Source organism: Centrocercus urophasianus, unplaced genomic scaffold, assembly GCF_019232065.1.
Source record: "Centrocercus urophasianus isolate 14NV4802_14NV808 unplaced genomic scaffold, USGS_Curo_1.0 seq_16, whole genome shotgun sequence".
NCBI classification, from domain to species: Eukaryota; Metazoa; Chordata; class Aves; order Galliformes; family Phasianidae; genus Centrocercus; species Centrocercus urophasianus.
Genome location: NW_024884711.1, coordinates 8,878,559 through 8,902,335, shown reverse-complemented (window position 1 = coordinate 8,902,335; position 23,777 = coordinate 8,878,559). Strand labels below are relative to the sequence as shown.

Genomic DNA, 23,777 nt, shown 5'->3' with positions numbered 1-23,777 from the left:
CACTTCTTTACTATGGAAGTGACTAAACACTTCCCACAGAGGTCCACAAGCCTTCTCAAAAGCCACCTGGATGTGGTCACCCAGTTCTAGAACACCCTGCTTGAGCATAGGTTGGACCAGATGGCCTCCAGAGGTCCCTTCCTAACTCAGCCATCTTGTGATCGTGTGATTATGTTGATGAGTTTTCCTTAAAATTCACTTAATTCAGTACTATGCCTTATTTTATCCTTCTTTTCAAGAATTATATTTTAGATGATCCCAGTATGTAAAAACACAGTCATAAGCATGCATGCAAGAGCACGTACATACACTTACATTCAAAAGGTGCACGTGAACAACTTAAAAAGTCTTGCAGTACTGCATTTTGAAATATACAGTTTACACTTTCATTTCTTCTGAGAGAACTGTCCTGTTAGCTACCTAGAGACACAGCTTTAAATATAGTACTTAATTCATGCTTAAGTGGCTATGCTGCTCTTAGCATCTCAGCTAGATACACAGACTTACATACTTCAATGAAAAGACATCCTGCACTAACCTCCCTGAAGGATTTGGTTCTTTGCTTTATTAGTCACATGATTTTACCTCCACACCATATTTTTCTCCTCTTTGTCCCTCCACTCCAGCTTCATTTCATGTCACTACATGTACCGCCACACAAAGAAATGATCGGACCCTCCATTTTCCTTAAAAGAACTTCAAGCAACAAACTAGCATGGAATCTGTTTAACCTCTGGAGATCTGAGCAATCTTTCCCTGCAGGTGGGGAAGAAGAAATCCTTGCTCAGCCTGCATAAAACTTATAGAGCTGCAACAGAATCTCCCCCCACAGCTTCAATTGCTTTTGTATACTGTGCACTAGGGATCAACAGTCCTCGGTGGGCCTTGAACGTGTACAGCTCAACATTAAGTATCTGACAAAAGTCACCTTGCACTCTCATCTAGTAAACACTACAGCTCCAAAAACATTTTGGGTTTCTTTTCTTAGTTCTGAGAATTGAGGAGTAGTTTTAGAAGCTATTTAACAGCATTCCTACAGTAGAAATACTTTGCTGCCAGAAATGTTATTACTGCTGAATGGAATGTAAATATCATCAGTTCCAGATATAACCTGATATTACAAGTCTAGGAAGTGACTGAAGAATAAAAAAGACAATCAGCTATCCAAATGACATAAATTGGATGGATAAAATGAATCGGAAGGAAACTATCAGCTCTTTTAATGATGTTCATTCCTGCCCATATACCTCAGTGAAAACAGTACCACTGATCTAAAAAATGAAAAAACATAATAAAGAAAGATTTCTCCATGAGTAAAGACAACTTACTGGAGCCTACTAATACTACCCACTCCTGAAAAGCCAGTCTGGAAGAGGGGCAGTGCAGAAAGCCAGAAAATAAATTTCTACAACTGCCATACGATGATTTAGTAAAACATCACTTAGGACTACTGTAAAAAGCATGGTTTGGAAACCGTTCACATCTTTGCCTTATTTTATTACCTCCGCTGTAGGTTACAATACGTTCACACAAATATACCTCCTTTCTATTTCCTAAACATACACCTAAAATGCCAGCCATCACTATGAAAAACAAGTTTGAGAATAGGTTAATAGAGTCACAATCCACTGCATGCAGCCTGAAAGTTAAGCAGGTGTAAAAATCTACCAAGGTGAAATATATACTGGAGTGCTGCTAGCATCCAAGTCTAATGTGAGATGGGCGTTGTGGATGTTAAAAGAGTCAACCCCTAATCCTATTGCTAAGAAAACTTAAGAGTCAATCTGACCCCTTAGTCTAGTCCTACTACTTCAGTACTCACACAGAATAAATACAACAGAAAGAAAAGCCATAAAGTCCAGTTATTTGTAGATCAGTAGAAAGAAACCAAAGTATCCTATTTCTGATTAACGTTTTTCTTTTAGAAGCATGTTATTTTTCTGTTCTTGCAACACAAATCTAAGAAGGATACACTTAAAACAAGGTCATGCTAAATCTCTTCTCTAATTAACAGCTTCAAATAGTTTCTACTGCTGAGTTAAATAAAACTGCAGAAATATGTATTAAAAGGGAAGTGTGCAAATCCCCTCATTAATAAGGTAGTAAAACAATGCTATAATTTTTCTCTACTACTCCAGACCACTGTACTGCTCCCACTCATTTATCAGAGCTCAGATCTCCCTGCTTAACAATAACAGTAATTTATATGCAGCTAAACTACAAAGATTTCATTCGTCTACTACTGCATATCATGTACAATTAGTTGTAAAATAGGAGGTGTTGTTGCTTTAAAGTGTGACTAGTTATTTTGTTATTGAATTTCTGAGTACCACTCTCTCCTGAGAAATGGTCATATTACTACATAAGTCCTTCTTATTACTGTATTACTCATTTTGTGGTTTCAGGACTCACTGCACCTCTCTCCCCTGAGCTCCCCGCCGTCTGCCCCGCCTCATTTGCAATCCTGCTCTCACCTCTCCTCAGCATACAGCAGAGAACCCATCCAGTCCCATTGAATTAGGATATTTTGTAATTCTTCCCTCCAGAAGCTGGTGAAACAGAGGCTTAAACCAGCAAAGAGCATGCTCAGGACACATTACTAGATTCTTCTTATTTGTGTTTATGAGCTATGGCATCCACTCTGCATCCTAGCATCCCTCAATTTCCCCTCTGAACAATGAAGACAAACAAATCTTTCCAAAGGCTGATATAGATATTAAGTTGCCTGAGTCATGATCTGGGACTTCCTCTTCTCCACATTAAAGACGGGGAAGCTGTGCCAACTCCTTCTAGCATTTCTGCCTCAAATCACAGAGGATGAATCTGGAACTGTTGTTAAGCATTAGGATTTAGCTGACAAACCAAGATTCTGCAGATAATGCCTTTGATAGATCCACATCACGTTCTTTGAGAGGATCATCCCATCCCTGTCAGGTGTTTCCTTTTAGACCTGACAAAGTAGTCTCTTCCACTTGTAGAGTTTTGTTTAAATTCACAGCTGATTTAGGAAAAAGGACATGGCACCATCCCTTAACAATCCCCATGCTTTTGCAAAAAAAAAAAACAAAAAAACAAAACAAAAAAAAACAAAGAACCCTCAACTCATTCTTTTTCTATTCTCCTCCAAACACATTTCTGTATGACAATATTAGTTCAATGCAACAAGAAAACATGTGGGATCAGAAACAATTAGCTCAACATAGAGTATTCACAAATGACTGATGAACAGCTCCAGAGCTGTCAGTCACAATGATTTAACCAATTTAACTCCCATTTAAATCTGTGCAAATCTTACCATTATTTCCCTGTCATTTTATATGCCCCTCCTAAAAAAACTCATGTCAAACAGATCTAGAAACCAGAGTCAGTAACACTACTTGCTACCATAAAAATTACCAATGTGACCAGGATTCCCAGCAACAGGTCACTAATATTACTCTTCAAATATTTTAAAATATTACTTAAGTGTACACAAGGCATTTAAGCAGTAATATTTTGTATACAAATATTAAGTGGAAATACACTTGCAGTGATATTTTCGGAACCTTTTTTGTGCCTCAACTTGGGCCCTCTGCATTTAATACTGTGGTTATAACCTGTGCCATTCACCTCTAGATGTTACAAAATAAATAGAGAAAACTTTATTAATACAATTTGCTGAAGCTTTTGTTTTCCCTTTCCATTCAAATCTATTACCACAGTAAATATGTATTTTGAATACATAGAGAACACTGAATCGGGTCCTTGATTAGAGTTTGATTTATACCACAAAGACCACAAGATTCAGAGGTTGCCAAGGCAACACCACTTCAACCCCCTTATATTTCTGCTTTGATATGAAGCTTCTCATTACATAAATGTATCACAACACCAGCCAGCATGACAGGCTATTTTACAAGTGTCTTCAGTTAGCAGACATCTATATTCTTCTGTTAGGTGGGGGGAAAGATAGGAACAAGGCTGCCCTTTACTAAGTGGGAGAAAGCAACAAAAACAACATTCCAAGCTATATGGGCTTTATTATGAAAGTGTATCCTCAGCTTTTTAATATTGCAAATAAAGTTTGTATTATTTGTCCAAAAATCCACAAAAGGACAGAAAGCAAAACAAAAAAAAACCCCAACAAATAAAGTCCAAAACTATGGTGCTTGAATTTTGAGTAATTGCAACTAATTACAGTATACAAATCTTTACTGAACCACTGGAATTCAGATATTCCAGCACACGTTGTTTAGAACTATGGCCTAGGCAAAATCTAATAAAGAATAATAGAGGGAACAGAAATATACTGAAGTTTTCTATACCACAGCTTTGAGGACTTTGGTGCTTGGCAGTAAGTACCACCATCCCTCTTTACTGTGCAGTATCCATTACGCGGCAGCCTACAGTTCACGTTCCAGAGCCCCTTAGCACAGCCAGGTTCCATAGAAGAGGGCTCTTTTAAAGACAGTTACTTCTGTTTCTCCTTCTTAGTCCTCCAGACCACACAGATACTGAGCAAACTGCCAGCTGATCTAGAACATAAGGAATAACTGGATGGAACGGTTAGCAACAGAATGGCAACAGTTCCAGATGTATCCCCGCAAATACTTCCTCATGCCTCAGCAAAACCTGCACTTCCTGGAGGCTTTTCAGAGATAGTATTATCAATAATCAGCTACTTCTGCATCATCTGGAGACATTCCAGTATGAGTTGAATTTTGGAACCTCTGAATTTGTAAGCAGAACGTTGCAAGTAAGAATAAGCATAGATATCAATAGTTATGGATAAGATATGAACATTTGAATGGCATAGGCTTAAAACTTTGATTTCTCTCTTCACTTCCACTTCTGGCTTACAATTTCCAATCATGGTTATATCACTGTGCATAAGTGGCACACTGATTGTGATTAGCAGTAAACAAAGCAAATCTTGCAGTTTCCTGAAAGGGAAAGGAGAAAAAGCACCACTAGGGGGCACATCCAACTTTAGCAAACTGATTCCAAGGCTAGCTCCTTAAGTCGTTCCAGGTCAGCAGCAGCAGCTCTAAGTTTGCAATGACAAAACAACCACACTTACAAGTATTTCTAGTTGAATTGAACAGTAACTCCCCAGTTACAAGAATTTCCATTCCTTTGGTTTCTATAAGAAGAAATCCCTTTTAGGAAAAATGACATTGTATGCCACCTCGCATCACAAGATTTATGCCATCTGAATTATACTGTGTACTGCAAAACATTCATGGCATAGACTATCCTGGAGTATGCACCTGCATCCAGTGCCTTGATGTACTGTAAAAAAGAACCAGCTTCCCCATACACCTAATTCCAGCTGCAACTCTAAGAGATGCAAATACTGCAAGACCACAGCTGTACTCAGAATTCCCTTTCTCACTGATTAACAGGGTGATATACCATTTATTCTGGTCTTCACACTATGTTGTTTATCATTCTCTGAAGTGTAGTGATGACTCCTGACCAGTCAGTGGCTACATCGTGTCTTTCAGCATACTCTTTTCCATCACCTTTCATTTTAAATAATAGAGATTCTGAAAACAGTAGGTTATGCACCCACAGCCCACCCAAGATCCCAACACTCAAGGGACAGAAAAAGAAAAAAAAACTAGGAAAAAAAGAAACTTCAGATAGACAGTTAACGTAGGACAGCTAGAAGACTGACATCAGAATCAAGTACCATGCTGTGATGCAGTCCACCCTGACATTCCCACACACGGTAGGCTGCGAAAGCGGGAGAAGAGCCGGCACAGCAGAAAACCTTCAGGGTTATTTTGCATAGGACTATGCAAATTCTTCACGAATCTGAGAACTCGAGACCAGGGTTATTGGCTTATCAACTCTCACCAGTACTAAAACATACATAGCTAACCTTAGATGGCATCTTCTTTCAAAAAAAATACCGCTCAACACGGAGTTGAATGAAATCAATCAGTTGCTCAAGGGATTTCTAAGACATGCATTTTCTTAATTATTGTCAGATATGCAGGTCAACAAAAAGAAAGATCAATTTCTGAATGAACAGGTGTGAGAATCCTTCTTTGGTTGTTTTTTTTTGGCTCAAAGCTTGCTTCCTGAGGCTTTTCTTGTGATAAGACTCTGAGTGACTTGTCAAGGAGGCAACTGATGGGTGCTAACTGTGTGACAATCGATATCGCTTTGGGAACATTTTGCAAGCCCCTTCCCCCAGAGCTGCTTGCTCTGTAGAAGAGCGGAAGAGAGTGCTCAGCAGTGTTCACTGGCCGAAGATCTGGCCTGTGGCCAAACCGCTCCAGCTAAGTATGGAAGGCTGGGGGATGATACCATTGTGTCTTGCGGAGGCAAGATGCAAGTTGGTGCCTCCCTGCTTCCTCTGGCAAGGCCAGAAAGATAAGAACAAAGGAGGTTCCTGCTGAGATCCCAGAGCCAGAAGCTGCCACCACAAGGAGAACTGACTCAACCACCTTGGCTTTGAGCTGTCACTCAAAGGAGAGCTGATTCGACCACTTTGGATTTGAGCTGTCACTCCAAAAACAGCTGACTCAACCACTTTGAAGCATTGAAAAAGGGCCATCATCACCATGGTCATGGTCGTCCTTCGTCGTCAATAGAACAACAATGCCCAACGACCCACCACTACTGAGGATCAAAGACGGAACTACGAACCACGCTGGATCCATGGTGGTGACTATGTCCCTCTTGCTTCCTATAAAGACTCCTTGCTTCTTCTTTTCTGTCTTTTCTATCGCCCTCCTTCCCTTCCCCCATTACCCTAACTCATAATAGTGTCCGTTCTCCCCTTCCCCATTTCCCCTGATTAAGATTTGTAATAAACTGGTTGGACCAACATTTGAACCGTTGCTTCTTAATCTCACGCCGGGTATATAGATAATAAAAGAACCTCCTCTCCCTCCTAGAAATTGGAGCGAGACAACAGGATAACTGATGTTTAAACATTACGTGGAAAGACAGATTGTAAACTAAAGCATCCTAATGCTTAGGTTTGTGAAATAATAGGAAAATGCAGGATGCACTCGCAATCAAGGAACTGCATGCATCCTCATCCACCTGCTGATGGCATGGGGCAAAACTATCTCCAGCCTACATCTTCCCATCACTTATACCTGGCTAGTAAAGGATGTGTTCCTTCTTCCTCAACCATGTACTTGTACTGATTAATGCAATACAAAGAACGGAGTGTGGTGTTTACACCAGCAACCTTAGGTCACAGAACAAACTGACATTAGCAAAAATAGTCAAGTCAGCTTTATTTTGTGTGAGACTCGGTGCTGCCATCTCACCTGCTCACTGATATGTATTATGACCCATGTTATTGTTTTGGTTTTCTTAATTCTTCATCAGAGGCACTAAGAATCAAAATGTCACCTTGCCAATGAAAGGCATTGTTGTGACCTGCAGTAGTGCTCAGTTCTCAGGAGAAACTTAATACAAGCTCTATCTCACAAAACACCTGCCAGGAATCTGCATTTCTTGGCTCAATCTATATCATAACTATTCCTCACACTGAATGGGAGCACCATTGTGCACCACAGCAAAGAACCAGGAATTAAAAAAGCCACTCACTCACACAAGATGTATGTGCTCAAAGCCATTCATTGTGCTGTATCCATTCCCTCCTCAGTCCTCTCTCTGGCATATATAAATCAAAGGTGGCAGCATTACTTCTTCTATACCTTCCTCTCTTTTCAAAACCTTACTTCTGCACAATTTCAGAAGCTGATATACAGTTACGTATATGTATATGTGCACCTTTCAACCTAACAAGACTGGATGGATGGATCACAGTCTATCCATGCTTTGTGAAAACATGGTAAAAGCACACCCTAGCTATACATGACTTTGTAAAGCAATGGGTAAATATACTTCACAACACAACAAGGACATTTAAGGAAGACCTCATACCAGAAAGACCACAGCATCCAACATAAATTGAAAGCAATTCCTGAGAAAGGAAAGCTGCTGAAAGAAAAGCCAACTTTATAAGAAGTATGCATGTTTTGTCTGTTTATACATTACCAGTGCTATCATTTTAAATTTCTACTAAGAAATTCGAGGGAAAAAAAAAAAAGCAGAACACTTAATGAACTTAATTCCTCACAGAAGAGATTATTCACTGATACATAATACTAGTGTCTATTAGTTTCTTAATCAGGTCTTAACAACTGATTCCCAGCTATTCACTCCAAAATTTCACTGCTGCTTTTTTCAGAACGTTTACAAATTTATACCCAAGACTTACTGAAAATACTCTCCAGTGAAGTTTTTTTTACCATTGTATTTCTACTTCCGTTTCTGGGTTGTTTAACATCAGAAACTTACTCTTAAGCACTTCCTCACCTACATTTTCTATGGTAATACGAGACAAGTTCCAAGGACAATGTTCAGTGAAATAGGTAACAAATACCCTGTCTAGACAGGAGATGCAGACAAGACTGTTCATCTTCTTTCAGTTCTGCCATCTGTTTACAACTTTGATAGTAAGCCGAATAATTGTAAATGTCTGCTTTTTTTTTTTTCACATTAAAAAAATATAAATTTGCTCTGTCTAAATAAGGAACAAAATTTTAAAAGCTACTAGTATCTGTTTAACAGTTAGTTCACTATTCTACAGTCAGTTAAACGCCAGGAAAAGCCAGGGGCTATTTCACATTCTTACACAGCACATAAATACATCAGTAAGCTATAGATAACACTGTTCATGTGTCACTCACCCGGTGCAGCTTCTGCCAAAATTCAGGTCCATCCTCCATTTTTCTTAAGCTTGGTGGAATGTACCAAAAACAAACATTTGCGTACTCCGGCTAAATAAGAGAACAAGAGATTGCTTATAAAATACAGACAACAGGACAGGAAAACATATTACAGCTCATCAAGTTCTGCCTTATTTGAAGATTACACTTTGAGTCCTCCTTCTCCAATTTATCTTTTGTTTCCCCTTTCTGAAAAAAGAACGTTCGTAACATTGTCCACTCCTTTCCCTACTGCCAGAAAATTGAATTCTACTGGGACTCCTTCAATTCTTAAGACATACCTACTTAATTTTGCCTTGCTAGAAATTTTCATTGGGAAAAAAAAAGTGTAAGAGAGGCATAAAAAGCTAACACGTGGATTTCAAAACTGTATTTCTCTTTAAAGTTACTACTTTTTTTTTTAAAGTGCCGTTTTCAGAATACAGATTTCATATGATGCATTTTATACAAAACACACAAGCTCATTATTTTTGGCACTGCTTAGCATTTGCACACCCAGTCATTTTTCTACTCAACTGTGCCAATTCTCTCTTAGATCATGACATGTAGCACACTATGTAGCTATTGAGTTAATGCTGGTCTTCTCAGATCCTGCTGTTTTTGTGTTTTTTTCTTAATGAATCTCAGGATGCTTTATCTGATACATGCCATGTATTGTAAAGATCTTGTCCAATGTCTAAGCAAGTCTTTTGAGCAAAGACTCCACATCTCTGCTTCCCTCCTGCACAATGTTTCATTTAAACTCAGTGGAGAGTAAACTGCAAGCCTCCTGAAGAATGGATGTTCATCATACATTATAAAAGAAAGCATTTTGTTTTATGAGGTTTCCATTTTGCCTGTAATTGAAAAAAGGCTCCCAGCAGACCATTCCAGAATCTGACTAAATTTCATACTAATTTGGAACAAATTTTATTCTATTTTTTACCTGTACAGATAGCAATAGCATGAGTAGATATGTGTTCCAATCCTATCCAATGCTACCACAGCAACACTCAGTTAATCTTGACCTATATCATTTGCAACGCAGTATTTAACTGGGTTCTAAATCACAACTTGGATTATGAACTAACACTCCCTCTCCCTTCCACACACCATCCTCATTAGTATGATTGAATGAAAAAAAAGGAAGCCTGATAGATGGATCACACCACTGCTTCATCCCACTGAATGCGGCTGCTCTTACAACCAAGGCAGACCCTGAATGAGGAGAGCCCGCCAGCTGAGATGTGCTCTTTCATGAAAGGGCACTGGGAACTGCTCATACCATTTTCCGCCTCGCTTCAAAGAATGCATTAAATACAATTTAATCATCAAGGAGAATATCGTTGTCAGCAGGAATAGAACTGCAAACCTGCCACCTCCTGTCCCTGAATGAAAAAAAGCTCAGCACTTGAAGTCTCATTTCTTCCCCCTAAGTGCCTGTACTAAGTACACACAAACACAGACCCTAAAGAGGCAGTGATTTCCTCATGAACGCAAATATGAGCTGACTGTTGGAGGGTTTATTCTAAAACTGTTTAAAATCAGATGACAGCATGAAGCAGATGGCATATATTACCACGTTGCCACTGCCTATATTGCCTCCTTGATTATCTCTGTTTCCTTTCACATATCAGATACTTCATCCCTCTCTGAAAATACTGTTCATCCAAGAAAATCCCAACTACCCCCAGCTATGCTTCACTATTTCTTGTCATCTTGTCACAGTTCTCATCCAAGCAGGTAAGCAGTTGTACCACCGAGGAGTTCAAGATGACACATGCACGTGTGGTATTTCCAGGCTGCAGAGCAGTTCTCATTACAAGACTTTCTCTGCGTGCACCAGAGGATCATCTTCCCAAGATTCTTGTCTGAAGTCCAATTTCCTTTCATAAACGGCTCACTTGACTTGCCCTGACTTTCCTTAAACTCTCACTGCTTGTCCTCTTATGCTCCTGAAAACTTTTTAACCCTTGCTCAACCTCCTTCTCATAGCCCATAACATAGCACTCTCTCCAATCTCATTCTCCATCCAGGTGTCCTATTCCCAAAGGAACTAAACAGCAGCCTCTGCTCACCCAACACCTTTCACATCTACAGTAGATCTAGCCTTATTGCTAATCCCTACAATAATGGGGAAGGGAGAGTTTTTTAATGAATGTACCACTTCAGTAAACCAATCAAGTGCTGTTTCCCAGCATTCTTGACTGCATATACAGTTTCCCAGTATGCACTTTCAAGTCAGCAGTTTTCAAAGTTAAAAGGAAGAAGTTTAAGTTCTACAAGAAATATAGTCTTAAATATATATCTCATATTAATTCTAGCCTAACCTAGAATGCTCATTGCATCAGCAAATGTAAACCAAATCTGCATCTTAACATTTGTTGCTTTCTGAGTGTTCTCTCCCTATTCATGGTATTCACCCAGCAGCCTTCGAGATGCGTACACTTCCAAGAAAGCAGATGACAGGTCTTTTCAATGCCCTCTCCCCCTTCTCCATCCCAGATATTAATCTCAGTAAACAAATAGCTGGGGATAGGCTCAGAAATGGAAGTCTTTAACCCTGCTCATTCTCCCCTAAGCAAGACAATTATCAGATATTAAGCTGATGGGTTTAGCAATAATAAATAACTTTATGTTAGTTTTTAGGAAGATGGTTGTAGAAACAGAATTAAGGGGGGGGGAGGGGGAAGAAAAAAAAGGACTTAAATGATGAAAAGTTAAAGTATTCTGATTATTCTTCCAGCACACAATCCTATCTGCAAGTCTGGCAAGCACTACATTTTTACCAGTCAGACTCTTCACTTTCACAGAAAAGCACTCCATTTATACACCCTGAGGTAATACAGGCCCAGAAGCTATGATAATGGGCAGACTGATGGTAGGGAATACAGAACATATGTGTTCGAACACATCTGTGCATCACAGCTTATTGAATTACACACTTCAAACGTAAAGTGGCATTTGGCTAAAAAGAACAAAGCCAAACAATAGACAAGAAACCACAATAATACTACTTCAATTCCATTTTCACTTACCTCCAAAAGAAGCTGAAATCCTTCTCTTTTCTTAATTTCTTCCACAAGATATCTGTAATCAAAAACACAGGGGTTTAAGCATAGAACAATGCAGTACATACAGGGAAGAAAAAAGGCCTTGAACACTTTTTTTTTTTTTTTTTTACTCCTTTTCTTTCCCAAATCTCCTTGAAGAAATCATAGTTAAACCTCATTTCTACCTGCTGTGAAAATATAGTAACTATCAGCTCCTAGAAACAAATGAAGGCTACAGCAAGCTAACGAGCACTTAGGAGAGGCCAAATTCTGCCCTCAGGCACAGATTTTCAGTGGACCACATGGCACAAACTGATCCTATTTACATCAGGCTGTGAATTTTTCTGATGCAAATTTCCATTTATATTTCCACCAACTCCTCAACCTCTTTTCCACAAGTGCCGATGCTGTGCTGCTGTCTTATTCCCTGCTTACTTTTAAATCCCTTGCACTACAACTATTGTCACCACTATCCTGCAGCTTTACCCAGAATTTAAGTTCCCATCAGTTTTTCTGCTACTGTCCTTGTTCCACATTTTATATAACAATGTGCACTTCCATTCAATGAGACTTCACAATAATCCCTGGACATCCTTTTCTAACAATGCACTAAAATAGATTTAAAAAAAGAAAGAGAATAAGAAGACATTTAAAAGAAAGGCCAATTTAAATTAAACATTTGGATCCAAACAGCATCAATTTTTTAAAAACATGACCTCAACTTTGATGTTGGCAGATATCAGTCCAGAGTTTTGAGGCAAGGAGGACAGTTTGACATAGCTAGTGCTTCTCAGAATCACAGGAGTCGGAAGAAACCTCTAGTGAAGGGACCCTAAAGATCATCAAATTCTAACTCCTCTGCCCTGGGCACAGTTGCCAACCACGACATCAGGCTGCCCTGATCAACGCCCTCCTAAAGCAGGTTGGCTTCTCCCATTACTGTCCCGTGTGTTCCCCCCCCCCCCAAAAATGTTTTCCAAGGAAAACTCCAAAGAAACTCCCTCAAGTTCAGACAGTATTGTTGTGTCAATATATTTTTATCTTCTATACAAAGGTGCTCTCTAACAGCAACAAAATGAAGACTATCAAGCTTCAGATTTTGTATAAGCCTGTTTTTCTGTTGCATTCATTCAGCATTTTCCTGCCTGCAGCTGCCTTGCTGGTCATCACAGAAATAATTCCTTTATTCACTACCAGAGGGGAAAAAAATACTGTCAGAATAAGCCCCCTGGTCCTATTTACACCCCTGAAATCTGCTTTCACAGGGACACTGCCAGCACAGCTGTGTCTGCAAAGCCTGAGGTGCAGCAGAAACAGATTGGCTAGGGAGACAGTAAACAATACTCTAGATGGTACATTTTCCAAACTGAGCATGGGGACTTGCCACATTATCATTAACAAGTACTTTGCATATGACTCATTATTACCTCCTAGCACACATTCCCATAAAATGACTGCTGTGACAAAATGCCAATTCCCAGCAGCACAGCTCTATGACTTGCACTGAACTGTGCATGGCTGAGATGTTTCTCTTCATTGTAAGAACCCTGGGATCTGGGTGTTCTCTGCCCTGACCATTCAGACCCTGCTGTTTATGTTCACACTACTCCTTAGGTTGGAAGTGAGGCATACTGAAAGGCAAGCATGAGGATAGCTCATGGCTCTAGTATTGACCCCTGGTGGACATCACTCATCTCTACCCAGACATCGAGCCACTGACCATTATTCTTTGGGTACCATCTTGCAATCGGTTCTTGCCCATTGAACAGTCCACTCATCAAATCCATATCTTTCCATTTTGGAGAGAAGGATGTTGTGTGATCATGTCAAAGGCCCCAGTTCCCACCTTCCAACCCATTTGGTTGAGGGATGTATAAAGAACATTTTCCTGTGACAACTGTGACAAATAAGTTGTTTAGTACTTCTGTCTATCCTTGTCTGTTTTTACCAGCCTGTCTGTATTGCTCACTGAGGGGTGGCATTCCTTCTTGGACATTCCTTTTCTGGTTGACATACCAGTAGAAGCCTTTCTACTGCGCATTTGTGTAGAGGCACTTCAGCTGGGTAACCAGCCTTGTCAATTTCTTGGTAGGTAACTCCTTTGAATTATTTCCCTTGAGTCTAGTCTTGTCTTCTTCTATTGCCTCAGTTACACCTGACTCAATGTCATAAGACTTCAGTCGCACTGCAGTGTTGACAGCACATCTCAGGGCAGCAGGCTAAGAGCCTCCACTAGCACCCTGTCCCTCTAACCTAGTTATGTCATCCTATATCTTATCGTAGGCAAGCTTGCTATTACTTCCCTCCCCCTTTAAACCTAGTTTAAAGCTCTGCCAATGAGCCCTGCTGGTCTGAGTCTGCACAGAGTCTGTAATTCATCTGATGGCAGTGGAGCAATTTACTCTGCATCTTTCCATGGCTGACAGTGGAATTTTATTATCACATCACATTTGGAGAAAGTCAGAAGGGCTTGAATCTCAGTGAGGACTGGCATGCACAGAGAAGTGCTATTTGCTATGATTAAACCTTATGGAAAGTGAGGGGTGGGAATCTTCATTGAAAGCAGACATACGTCTGTTAGAAGTAGGTGTTATTAAAAGAAGAAAAAGGCAGAAAAACTGCAATATGCTGAAACAAAGTGCAGAGTTGGGTAGAGTTATATCTAATATATTAAGGTTATCTATTATATTGAAAACATGATTCACCTCTAAACCAACAAGAAATTAATGGAATAGCCAATAAGTAAAGTCTGATGCAACAGAAATACATGACTGCAATTACTTTAAAACCTTTGCTGTTCTAGCTATCCACAGAAAACAAATCTTGCTCTCAAGTTGTGCAGCCAACGTATCAATTCCAGAATTAATCCAGGTCTGTGTTCAAAAATACTGAAATTCTATCTTAGGAATAGCAAAGTAAAATCTACTGTAACAAATCAGGATAAAGACTGCACAGCTGTTGGGTAGTTAAGAAACCTGGCATCATGCCCAGTAAACCTGATGTCTCAGCTGCAAAGTGCTCATGTACATGCAAACTCAAGATAGCAATGCAGTTACTACAAAGAATATACTTCATCAGATAATGACTAAAAATTAATTTTCTTCTTAAAGCAACAGAAAAATAAGAAACAAAAAATCCCAGTCACTCCTTAGAATTGAACTCAGCTTAGAAGCCGAATCCTAACATTTAAAGAAAATATTGATCCAAGAGAAGTCATTAATCACTCTGCACTCAGTCAGATGACTTTGGCCAGTGACCTTCATAAGGCTGAATTCTACTACTGATAATGGAATGAATTACAGACTCTGTACAGACACAGATCAGTACAATGCTTCAGAACAAATACAAGGTGCAATCTAATCAGAAGACTTTAAGGGCATATAATCAGTAAAATAATTAGTGGCTTTGAAGAAATCAGAGAGAATAAGGCCAAAGCTCAACCGGGCTTTTCTGGTTTTGATTCTCTCTTTACTCTTTCCTAATCCACTCTGGGTTTAAGCCATGAACATTTCAACTTCTCCTTTAAGTGACTTTGTTAAAGTGACACTATTCCTCTAATTTTCAGTAAACATTAAGTTCTATTAAACTTGGTGGCTTATATTAAAAATAAAATGTCAATATGATATGGATGACTGCCTTTAAATACTGATGATTTGTATTATAGTAGTGCACTATAGGTATATACATATCGGTAGCCCAGGAGTGGGCAAAGATTTCAATACAGTTCATTCTGTGCACATTCTGAATAATTACAGTATTTTAAGTGAATTGTTTTTAATGGGCCGTTATTTCAATATTCTCTCTTCCATTAGAAGACAAAACAACTGGTATACAGGAGTTTATTCCCAAGACATCACCATTTTAGAAACACCTTCCAGCAAGAATTTCCTGAATTTCACTTGTGAAATCCAGTTGTCAGACCAAAAAAGTAGTAAAATTGGAAAGAAAAAAAAATAAACACTAACTAACCACCATAAAAGAAAGACATTTCAGCTCCTAACTGAACATACTATAAGCATTAAGAATTTCAGTAAACCTATGAAAGTAAGCATGCATTACCTCAAAAAGAAAATCTGCCTCCATCTTCATGTAGTTCTACTACTTTCTAACATTAGCAGCATCCTTGTATGAATTTCCCCACAAACATCACTGGCATTCTGTGTTTTTTAGTCATGAGGAATTAAGGGAACAGAAGAATGGCAAATTTACTTCTTGCTAGACACGGCTCAGAGCCTGGCACACGGTGCTCCTTTTGCATTAATACTAGAACATACAGTTACGAGTTAGAAAGAGGAGGGAACACTGGTAAGCATTACCCTATACCCAGATCATATATCACAGACATTAAACAACATAGATCGATAGAGGAATTCACTTTTTTTTAACCAACATCTATCCCTATTTTTACAAGGAATAATTACTATTAAATATTTTAGCAAATTTAATCACACTCATTATTATTGCTATTGCTACTAATTTATTCTTCATGTTATGCAGAAACAAAAGCGGGAAAAAAGTAACAGTTTGGTCTGTTCTAAGAGGTGTCAGCACTGTCAGCATTTCAGACAATCAATGAAACAGACTATTCAAAAAACATGAGGAGGTACCTAGCCAAAGCCAGTGCTCTGTTCACTCTCTCCTCAAGGCCTGTGGTTCCCAATGCTTTCCACATGAGCCAGAATTTGAATGCATCTGGACGTCTGCTGCACTGAATGGACTTGTCACCAGTGTCATAGCTGACATCATAGAACTTGTCCTGCTGGAACAGGTATGCAGCCTTGGCAGAGTAACACTTCTTCAGGAGGCCCTATTGGAAACACAACAGAGGTTTAGATAAGAAAGTATTAAAACTTGTTATTCTCACAAGCCAAATCCTTTTTCCCTCTCTGAATCAACCGCTCTGTTAAAAAAAAAAAAAAGTGCATGTGCAACACACCATTCACCACTGGTTAGTTATGTTTTAGAATGCTGGATTAGCCTGAACCCACTAAAGTCAGTGCTGACTACAAGAAAACATTGCAGGTTGAAGAGCAATTCTGCCACAAATCTCAAGAAATAGCTGATGTGGGTACCATAGAAACAGCTCCCCAAAGACATAAACATATTGGGAAGAAAGAGAAACAAAAGCCTGCGTCCACTGCTATAGCCTGTAGGTCAAAAAAAGAAAAAAGAAAAAAAAAAAAAAAACAGACTGAGGAGTTTCTTACACTTTCACAAATGGCTCAATATATTTCTTCTTTCCTTAAAGGCCAAAAAACTTTACACGTGGCACAGTTAGTTGTGTGAAGAATGTTTTAGCCCCAAACCAAAAGGTTTAGCTTTTAGCAGTAGATGGTTTCTGCGTATCTAGCGTTTGTTATCTGACTGATTCAGGGGAAATACCAGTGACAGATGAGTGTAATGCCAATTTCTGTCTCCATTCACAGATCAGACAATTTGAAAATAGCAAGTACTTTAGTGTACCTTGATTAAGGATTACTAATGAAATTATTTTTAGTCAGCACTCTCCAACAGTCCCTCAAATTCTGAAAAGCTGTCTAGGCAGAGATGACCAGCAGAAAACAGACAAAAAAATGAGTACCGTGACACGTTCCAGCAAAGAACAAAGCCAAGAAAGCAAAGAGGCTATTTTAGGTTTAAAGGTGAGGGGGAGGAAAAGAGACAAAGGAGTAGCCATTGACAGAAGAAAGAAAAGTAGAGAGAAGCACTAGCAGAAGGGAAGTTAAAAGGTCAGAGGTGACAGTGGCCCTCCAATAAGCACAGGAGACAGGCAGGGTCATAGATTTGTCAGGGATATTACATGTGGGTGAACAAAAACATCTCTAAAATAATACTAGAATAGAAATTCAGGTGAGGTTAAAAACATGGCTATAGCATCTGACTGAAATTCAGATGTCTATGTAAGAGAACTAGAAATCCTCCATACAAAAGAGAACAATAAACAATAAGGGCACAACATGGCAAAAGATGCTACACTATTTAGTGAACACCATAATTCATTTTTCAATTGAGCACCACCCCTCAGTTTGAACCAACTGAACCAACTTCAGCCATTTCTCTGTTGTTGGCTCCAAGTCTGAATTCCAAATGGTAGTAGCTGACATCACTTTTAAAGGAGGAGGTAGTTCTTAATTTATTTGCAATATACTGCTGGTAACTTTAGTAGTAGTAAAAAAAAGAAAAAAGATTCAAGATAGAGAACTCCAAAAATATATGAAAATTGGAAATATTTGATTGGCACATACAGAATAGTCTCCTTCTGACCCTGCTTTTTCAATTCCCTCTGTCAATACTTTAAAAAAATCATAAACAAAAGAAACCCTGCATGTCTATTTGAATAGCACAAAGGGAGAAAAACAACATGAAGAATTCTTCTCCACTGCTTCTGCAGGGATTCAACTTTCTGTTAGTGTCCTACTCTCCTGGTGCTTCCAAAACTGACAGGACATGCTGGTGCGATTGTCTCTTTCTATCTGTTTATCTTACTACTAATAAGACACACTCAAGAAATCCTGCTGCTCTCTCCAGAGAGAAGCAGTTACATCCCTGGCATATCACTGGATCAGATAGGAGGAAAAAACAAAAATTAATGTCTTGTGGAAGGGAAAGGGAGTATGCCAGACCAATGCAAGAAGCAAGGTGGAAGAGTAAGGGAAAAGCTACAGGATAGGGTACAGGACAGAAGGAAGCAAAAAAAAAAAAAATCCAATACAAATTTCCTGCTCAAGAAAGCAGTTACTCTGTGATCAATGTTGATGCAAAAGTAAAAAAGCTCAAACATGCTGTGCACATTAAATGTTATCTCTGTTTTCCCAGTCAAATGAAGGAAAAGTATAGAAGAACTGAAAGAAAATGTATGCTTTCTAACTCAACGCTGCCATTTGCAAGATGACCTCTATGACTGTCCACACAGCAACTGAGTTGCTACGTCAGCTCAGAAGAATCTCAAACATTTCATTAGAACTGACTTATTTGCAAGTTTGAGATTCTTCCTTCCTTCAGCATCTTTTATCTGTTTCTACCCTTTGATCAGAACTAATTATAGTGCTCTATCTTATACTGAGGCTGTTAAAAGTTTCAGAAAAAGGAAACGTACTTTCATAAAAGCCCTACTCCACAATAAGTTGCTAGGAGTTCTTGGTTTTGATCAAGTCTACAGACTGTTGTTATATGTTATAATTAACCGCAAATAAATAAATAGTTATTGATATCAAAACCAATACAAACCCAATCCAGTTCCTTACAGTACATAATTCAAAACATCCTTTTCCTCATTGAACACACTTATCTACTGCACATCTTCTGATATCTTTCCATTTCCAATGCCAGTAATAAGTTTGAATTTTATTAATACAACATGAATAGCTTTTTCTCCCAAGACAAATATCTTCCTGATTTCATTCATCTAAAGCAAGAAGGACAATCTTTTGAGTGGCGTATTTGAAAATTATCAAAAGCAGTGCACTACAAAAGGCCACCTCTGTAATTCACTTCCAGAGGTGAGAACGAGCTCTCAGCAGCATCAACCCCAAATAGAAATCGTGGGAAACAGAGTGCTTCTTGCAGCTGCTCCAGAAAAAAAAATAACAAAAAATCAGTGAATTAGATATTTTTGTGACACTGCTAATTATGTGGAAGAGATTACACTGTAGGTATATCTAGCAGAATCAATAACATTCTGTGCTAAACTGGGACTTCGTTAGCTACATTCTTTTAGATTTTATTTTTAAGCAGTAAGTGAAAATTCTGTTCATTCCCCAGAATGGATGACTAATTATCTAACCTAGATCTGAAGAGTCACAGAACTTTGGTATTTCTGATGAATATTAGTTATCTATATATATATGATAATAATCATATTTATATAGATTACAGCAAGGATCCAAAGACCTGAAGGACTTTATTTGGAGTAACTGTGAGGTTTTAAGGGATTATTGCACAACCTCAGGCTGATTCATAGCATTTTAAAAACATACAAGAACAAAGTACACTCACTAAATTTTTCAGAGTACCAGTCCCTCTAGCTCCGTGTTTAAACAATCATTGCAATTCATACCAGAGCAATACAAGTCTGTTCTGAGGAAGTATATCTTGTCACAAAAGTGATGAAAGCTATTCAGGTTATGGCAGTGAAGAAGTGATAGCTGTGCATTTCTTGAGTGATTTAAGCACTGAGAAATTATTGTCATTGATCTGATCCCTTTCAGAGTACTAACCAATCTCTCTTTCCCCTTGGTGAAAGGGCTTCTTTCTTCTAATCAAGTCAAACACATATTTCTTTCTTTTTTTAATCTGTCTTCTTTGGAAACCACTCCAACTTTGCTTCATGAAGGCTGGAAGATTTCCTTACTCAACATTTCCCTGTAGACTGTTTTAAAAAAGTCTGTACAGGAATGTAAATACAGCATTTCATTCTAAAAATCTAGCTGCAATGTCTTCAGATTATCAGCACTGCTAAAGTACATAGCTTCACTGATGCTATGGGGCAAAAAAGAAAAAACATGATAGTGATAATAATAATCCAGTATAATAATACAACCAAACCAGTCACTATTGCTGCTGCTAGTAGGAAAACAGGATGTTACTACTCTTACCAGATCATTCTCTCTCAAGATCATGAACATCATCCGTTGAAACAAAGTAAAACACCAAGCCTGGTCTTTACATTAAAAAAGAAAAAGACCTGAAAGGCTTTATTTTGTCCACTTAAAATCACCCAACTCCAATGCTAATATTATCTTCAGTTTCCAAATGGACCTTTAATCAAATGGACAGTCAAGCCTATAAAACTTCCTTAATGAAGCTTTCAAAAGGGAGCTAAGGCTTGATACAACAGCAGCAGTTAATGTCAGTGCTTAACATTTTTCTGGTCTGACTTCCTGAAGAATTCATCTTTCAGAAACTAACCTCTTGAGGCTACTTGAACATTTACTAACAGAGCAATCTGTGCTAAACTCCTCCAGCTCCCACCTCAGCATCCTACTCATAGAGCTAGGGGATTACGTTCATATTTATATGTTGACTTCATCTGTAACAACAGACATAAGTAATTAAGGAGCAGTAGAAAACGATTCAAAATAAGAACTGGAAACACATCCTTCCCTATTCATACCAGTGTGCGAATAGCATTTTTAATGGTAAAAAAAGAGACTGGATCCAACTCCCTGCTCTGGATCTGGTATAGAAGGGATCAAAGTGAAGCAAGGCCCTTCTGGTGAAGTGTCTTAAACATGCATTTCATTTTCCTTAGTGACTGGTAAGAAAGCACCCCAAATTAGCACACACTCATGTTTGCATACAAAGTTTACATTGCTTCATATACAAAATGCTTAAATGCCACTTTTCAAGGAGTTAAACACAATGTAAGACCCTCTCTTCCACTTTCCGGACCATGCCACATTGTACTACAGAATCTGATTGTATGATCACTAACACTTTTGTTATTTCACCTCTCAACTGCCTAGGATTGATCTCTACAAGAACTTCTGACACAACACTGCATAGCTGTGATTTAGAAGTTGAATAGGAGTGCTCTAACAGATATTACACTCTACGCAAGAATACAAAGGCTATCAAAGTCCTGGAGTTGGAACAGTGTTTATAAAGAGACTCTAAATGCCAACACTGATAAAATATTTCATTCCTCTCCATTTCTCTCCTCTCTCTTCCAGAGAAGTTTCCAGTATGCAGCCTAAGTAGTGTAATCATTACCTGAGGCTACATCTATCTATATATTGGGCCTAATTAGTTAAAAATACAGTGCTGAGTTCTTCCAAAGCCTGCAACTTAGAGACTACATTAACCTTAGTCAATAACTCTATTATGCTGCTTTTTCAGTCTGGAATAAAGATAAAGTGACTGACAGATAGTCCTGGAACCTATCCCCTTTAATTCCACAGACCCCAGCCTAAGGAAATGAGGAATCACATCTTGTTCTTCTATCATGTCTTGCCCACAACTTGGAATTAACTGCTCCAAGAGAGCGCTGATTAGTATCTGTGCCCTTTAGACCTCATCTGTTCTTACTACCAAGAGTTAGTAATCAGTTACATGGACAGATAACTCACAACTGAATAGAAACCATCAGCTGTTTTGACAGGAACTTTTAAAACTAATTTACAGACCATGACCACAAAACAGCTATGTAAACCTCAGGGACTTCATATCCTCATGATGTTCAGTCATTGATAAAGCCAAGCACAAGCTAAAACTCTCATGGTAACAATGTACATAAGCTTTTGCAGGGCTGAATTTGTAGTGGTTTTTTAAATAACCATTTACTGTTTTCTTTATTGAGATGGAAGAATTCCATAAAGACTCATCACGCTGCAGACTCAAGTCATTTTTGCAACACTTGTCATCAGAGCTTTGTTTGCTTGCTAGATCTTTTAACTACTCATAGTTTTTAGAAAGCCTAAATTACCCTAGTGCTGAAGAGGAAAAAGTAGTAGATTTGAGAAAACAAGGCTCAGCATCTTTGATCGAATGTAACTCCCACAACTCCCACAACTATCCTTCTACTTTCTCACTCTGGTGAACCCACGTAAGAAGATGCAAAGAGTAGTTCTGTGTAGATGGCACTCTTTAAACAATGACACAGTACTACTGCAGTCCCAATGGCTATGGCTATTCTAAAGACTTTGACTTGGTGTTTAAGCACTGCAGACCCAGCCAACAAAATACTCAATTCTGAATGTAAATCATATACAGAAGCTAACTAGGAAGGGCACCAGCTGCAAAGTTTGACCAGTGATGTGTACAGTGACTTGTGTCTGTTTGGTCCTGCTCTCTTAATTTTTATTAATTTATTAATGAAATGGAAAATAGTATCAGTTAACATCATTCAGCCTTTGTACTGCAGTATAGTAAAATTGGCTAACAATTGTTTTCTTTTTATCTCCACTTCTACATTACAGCAATAACATTCTACTACATTTAAAAAGGAGAAGGAGAAAAAAAAAAGATGGAAAGACTTACAGAGTTGTCTTTCACCAGAAGAGCACAGCACTGAATTCCTGCCAACAGCATTTTGTGGGGATTCCAGGCAACAGAATCTGCCCTACAAATTTACAAAGGGAGAAAGGTAAGAAGGCACAGAAATTGCACCTATAATCATTGATACTTGAGTCAAAACTGCTTAAATGCATTCCAAGTAGATAAATCAGACTTTCCCTTCTACTCCCCCCCCATAAGTAATAATAGTACATATTTTGGAAAACACAGCTTTCGTAGAGGCCATTAGGCCACATTTGTCCATCTCAGTCCCTGATAAGAGTGACCATGAACTAAAACTGCCTTACCTTTGAATACCATGAAGAAGTCTGCGATGCTTTCTTGATATCAAAGCTGAGCCGCCCCAAGAAGCCTGTTGGAAAATTTACAGAGCCAAGGCAATGTTATTTTTATAAAGTATTTAGTGCTCTCTGATAATGCTTCATTTAGTTACTAGTTGCCATGTTTTATCACACTTTAAATTTTTAAATCTCAGGTCACCTAAGAACCAGGAGTGTGGTCTAAGCATCAGTGAGGCATTCTCTGTAGTGAGTAGCTCTCCACTGAAACTCTTACATCCTCTTATCTATTCCAGATGCCTATCTTTGAGTGACATCTTTTGCACATGTCTCTCTCCATGCACTCCAGACGGAGCCTAAACAAGCATATATCACACTCAACTTTTGGATACTTCAAGTTAAGGAAGGTGACTCTCCTCTGTGAATCTGAAAGTACCAGATATCACCCACCAGCTGCAGTATATCTCCAGTTCTCAAACAACATTTATCTAGGGACACATACTGTATTTGAGAAATTACACTAAGCTTGAAAAAAGAATTATCAGCATTTATGAAAAAAGAATCCACATATAGGTTCCTGTGAAATAAGCAACACTCCTCAGAGATGCAGAAAAGGCATCAGTCCACAAAACATCCAAATTCAGCTTATGGGAGAAAAAAAAAAAAACAGAAAAAAAAACAGAAAAAAAAAACAAAAAAAAAAGAAAAGA

General features: G+C 38.6%; 1 protein-coding gene across 9 annotated transcripts in view; it reads right to left on the bottom strand.

The window, feature by feature from the left end:
* Positions 1–23,777, bottom strand: part of GADL1 (glutamate decarboxylase like 1) — a 249,377-nt gene that overhangs the window by 26,426 nt on the left and 199,174 nt on the right. For all 9 annotated transcript variants that reach the window (XM_042816576.1, XM_042816571.1, XM_042816573.1 and 6 more), the window contains 5 exons: positions 23,077–23,141; positions 22,754–22,835; positions 16,384–16,583; positions 11,762–11,813; positions 8,706–8,795 (listed from right to left, as the gene is read on the bottom strand). In XM_042816576.1, the coding sequence (XP_042672510.1) occupies positions 8,706–8,795; positions 11,762–11,813; positions 16,384–16,583; positions 22,754–22,835; positions 23,077–23,141 (489 nt within the window). The remainder of the gene's footprint in view (positions 1–8,705; positions 8,796–11,761; positions 11,814–16,383; positions 16,584–22,753; positions 22,836–23,076; positions 23,142–23,777) is intronic.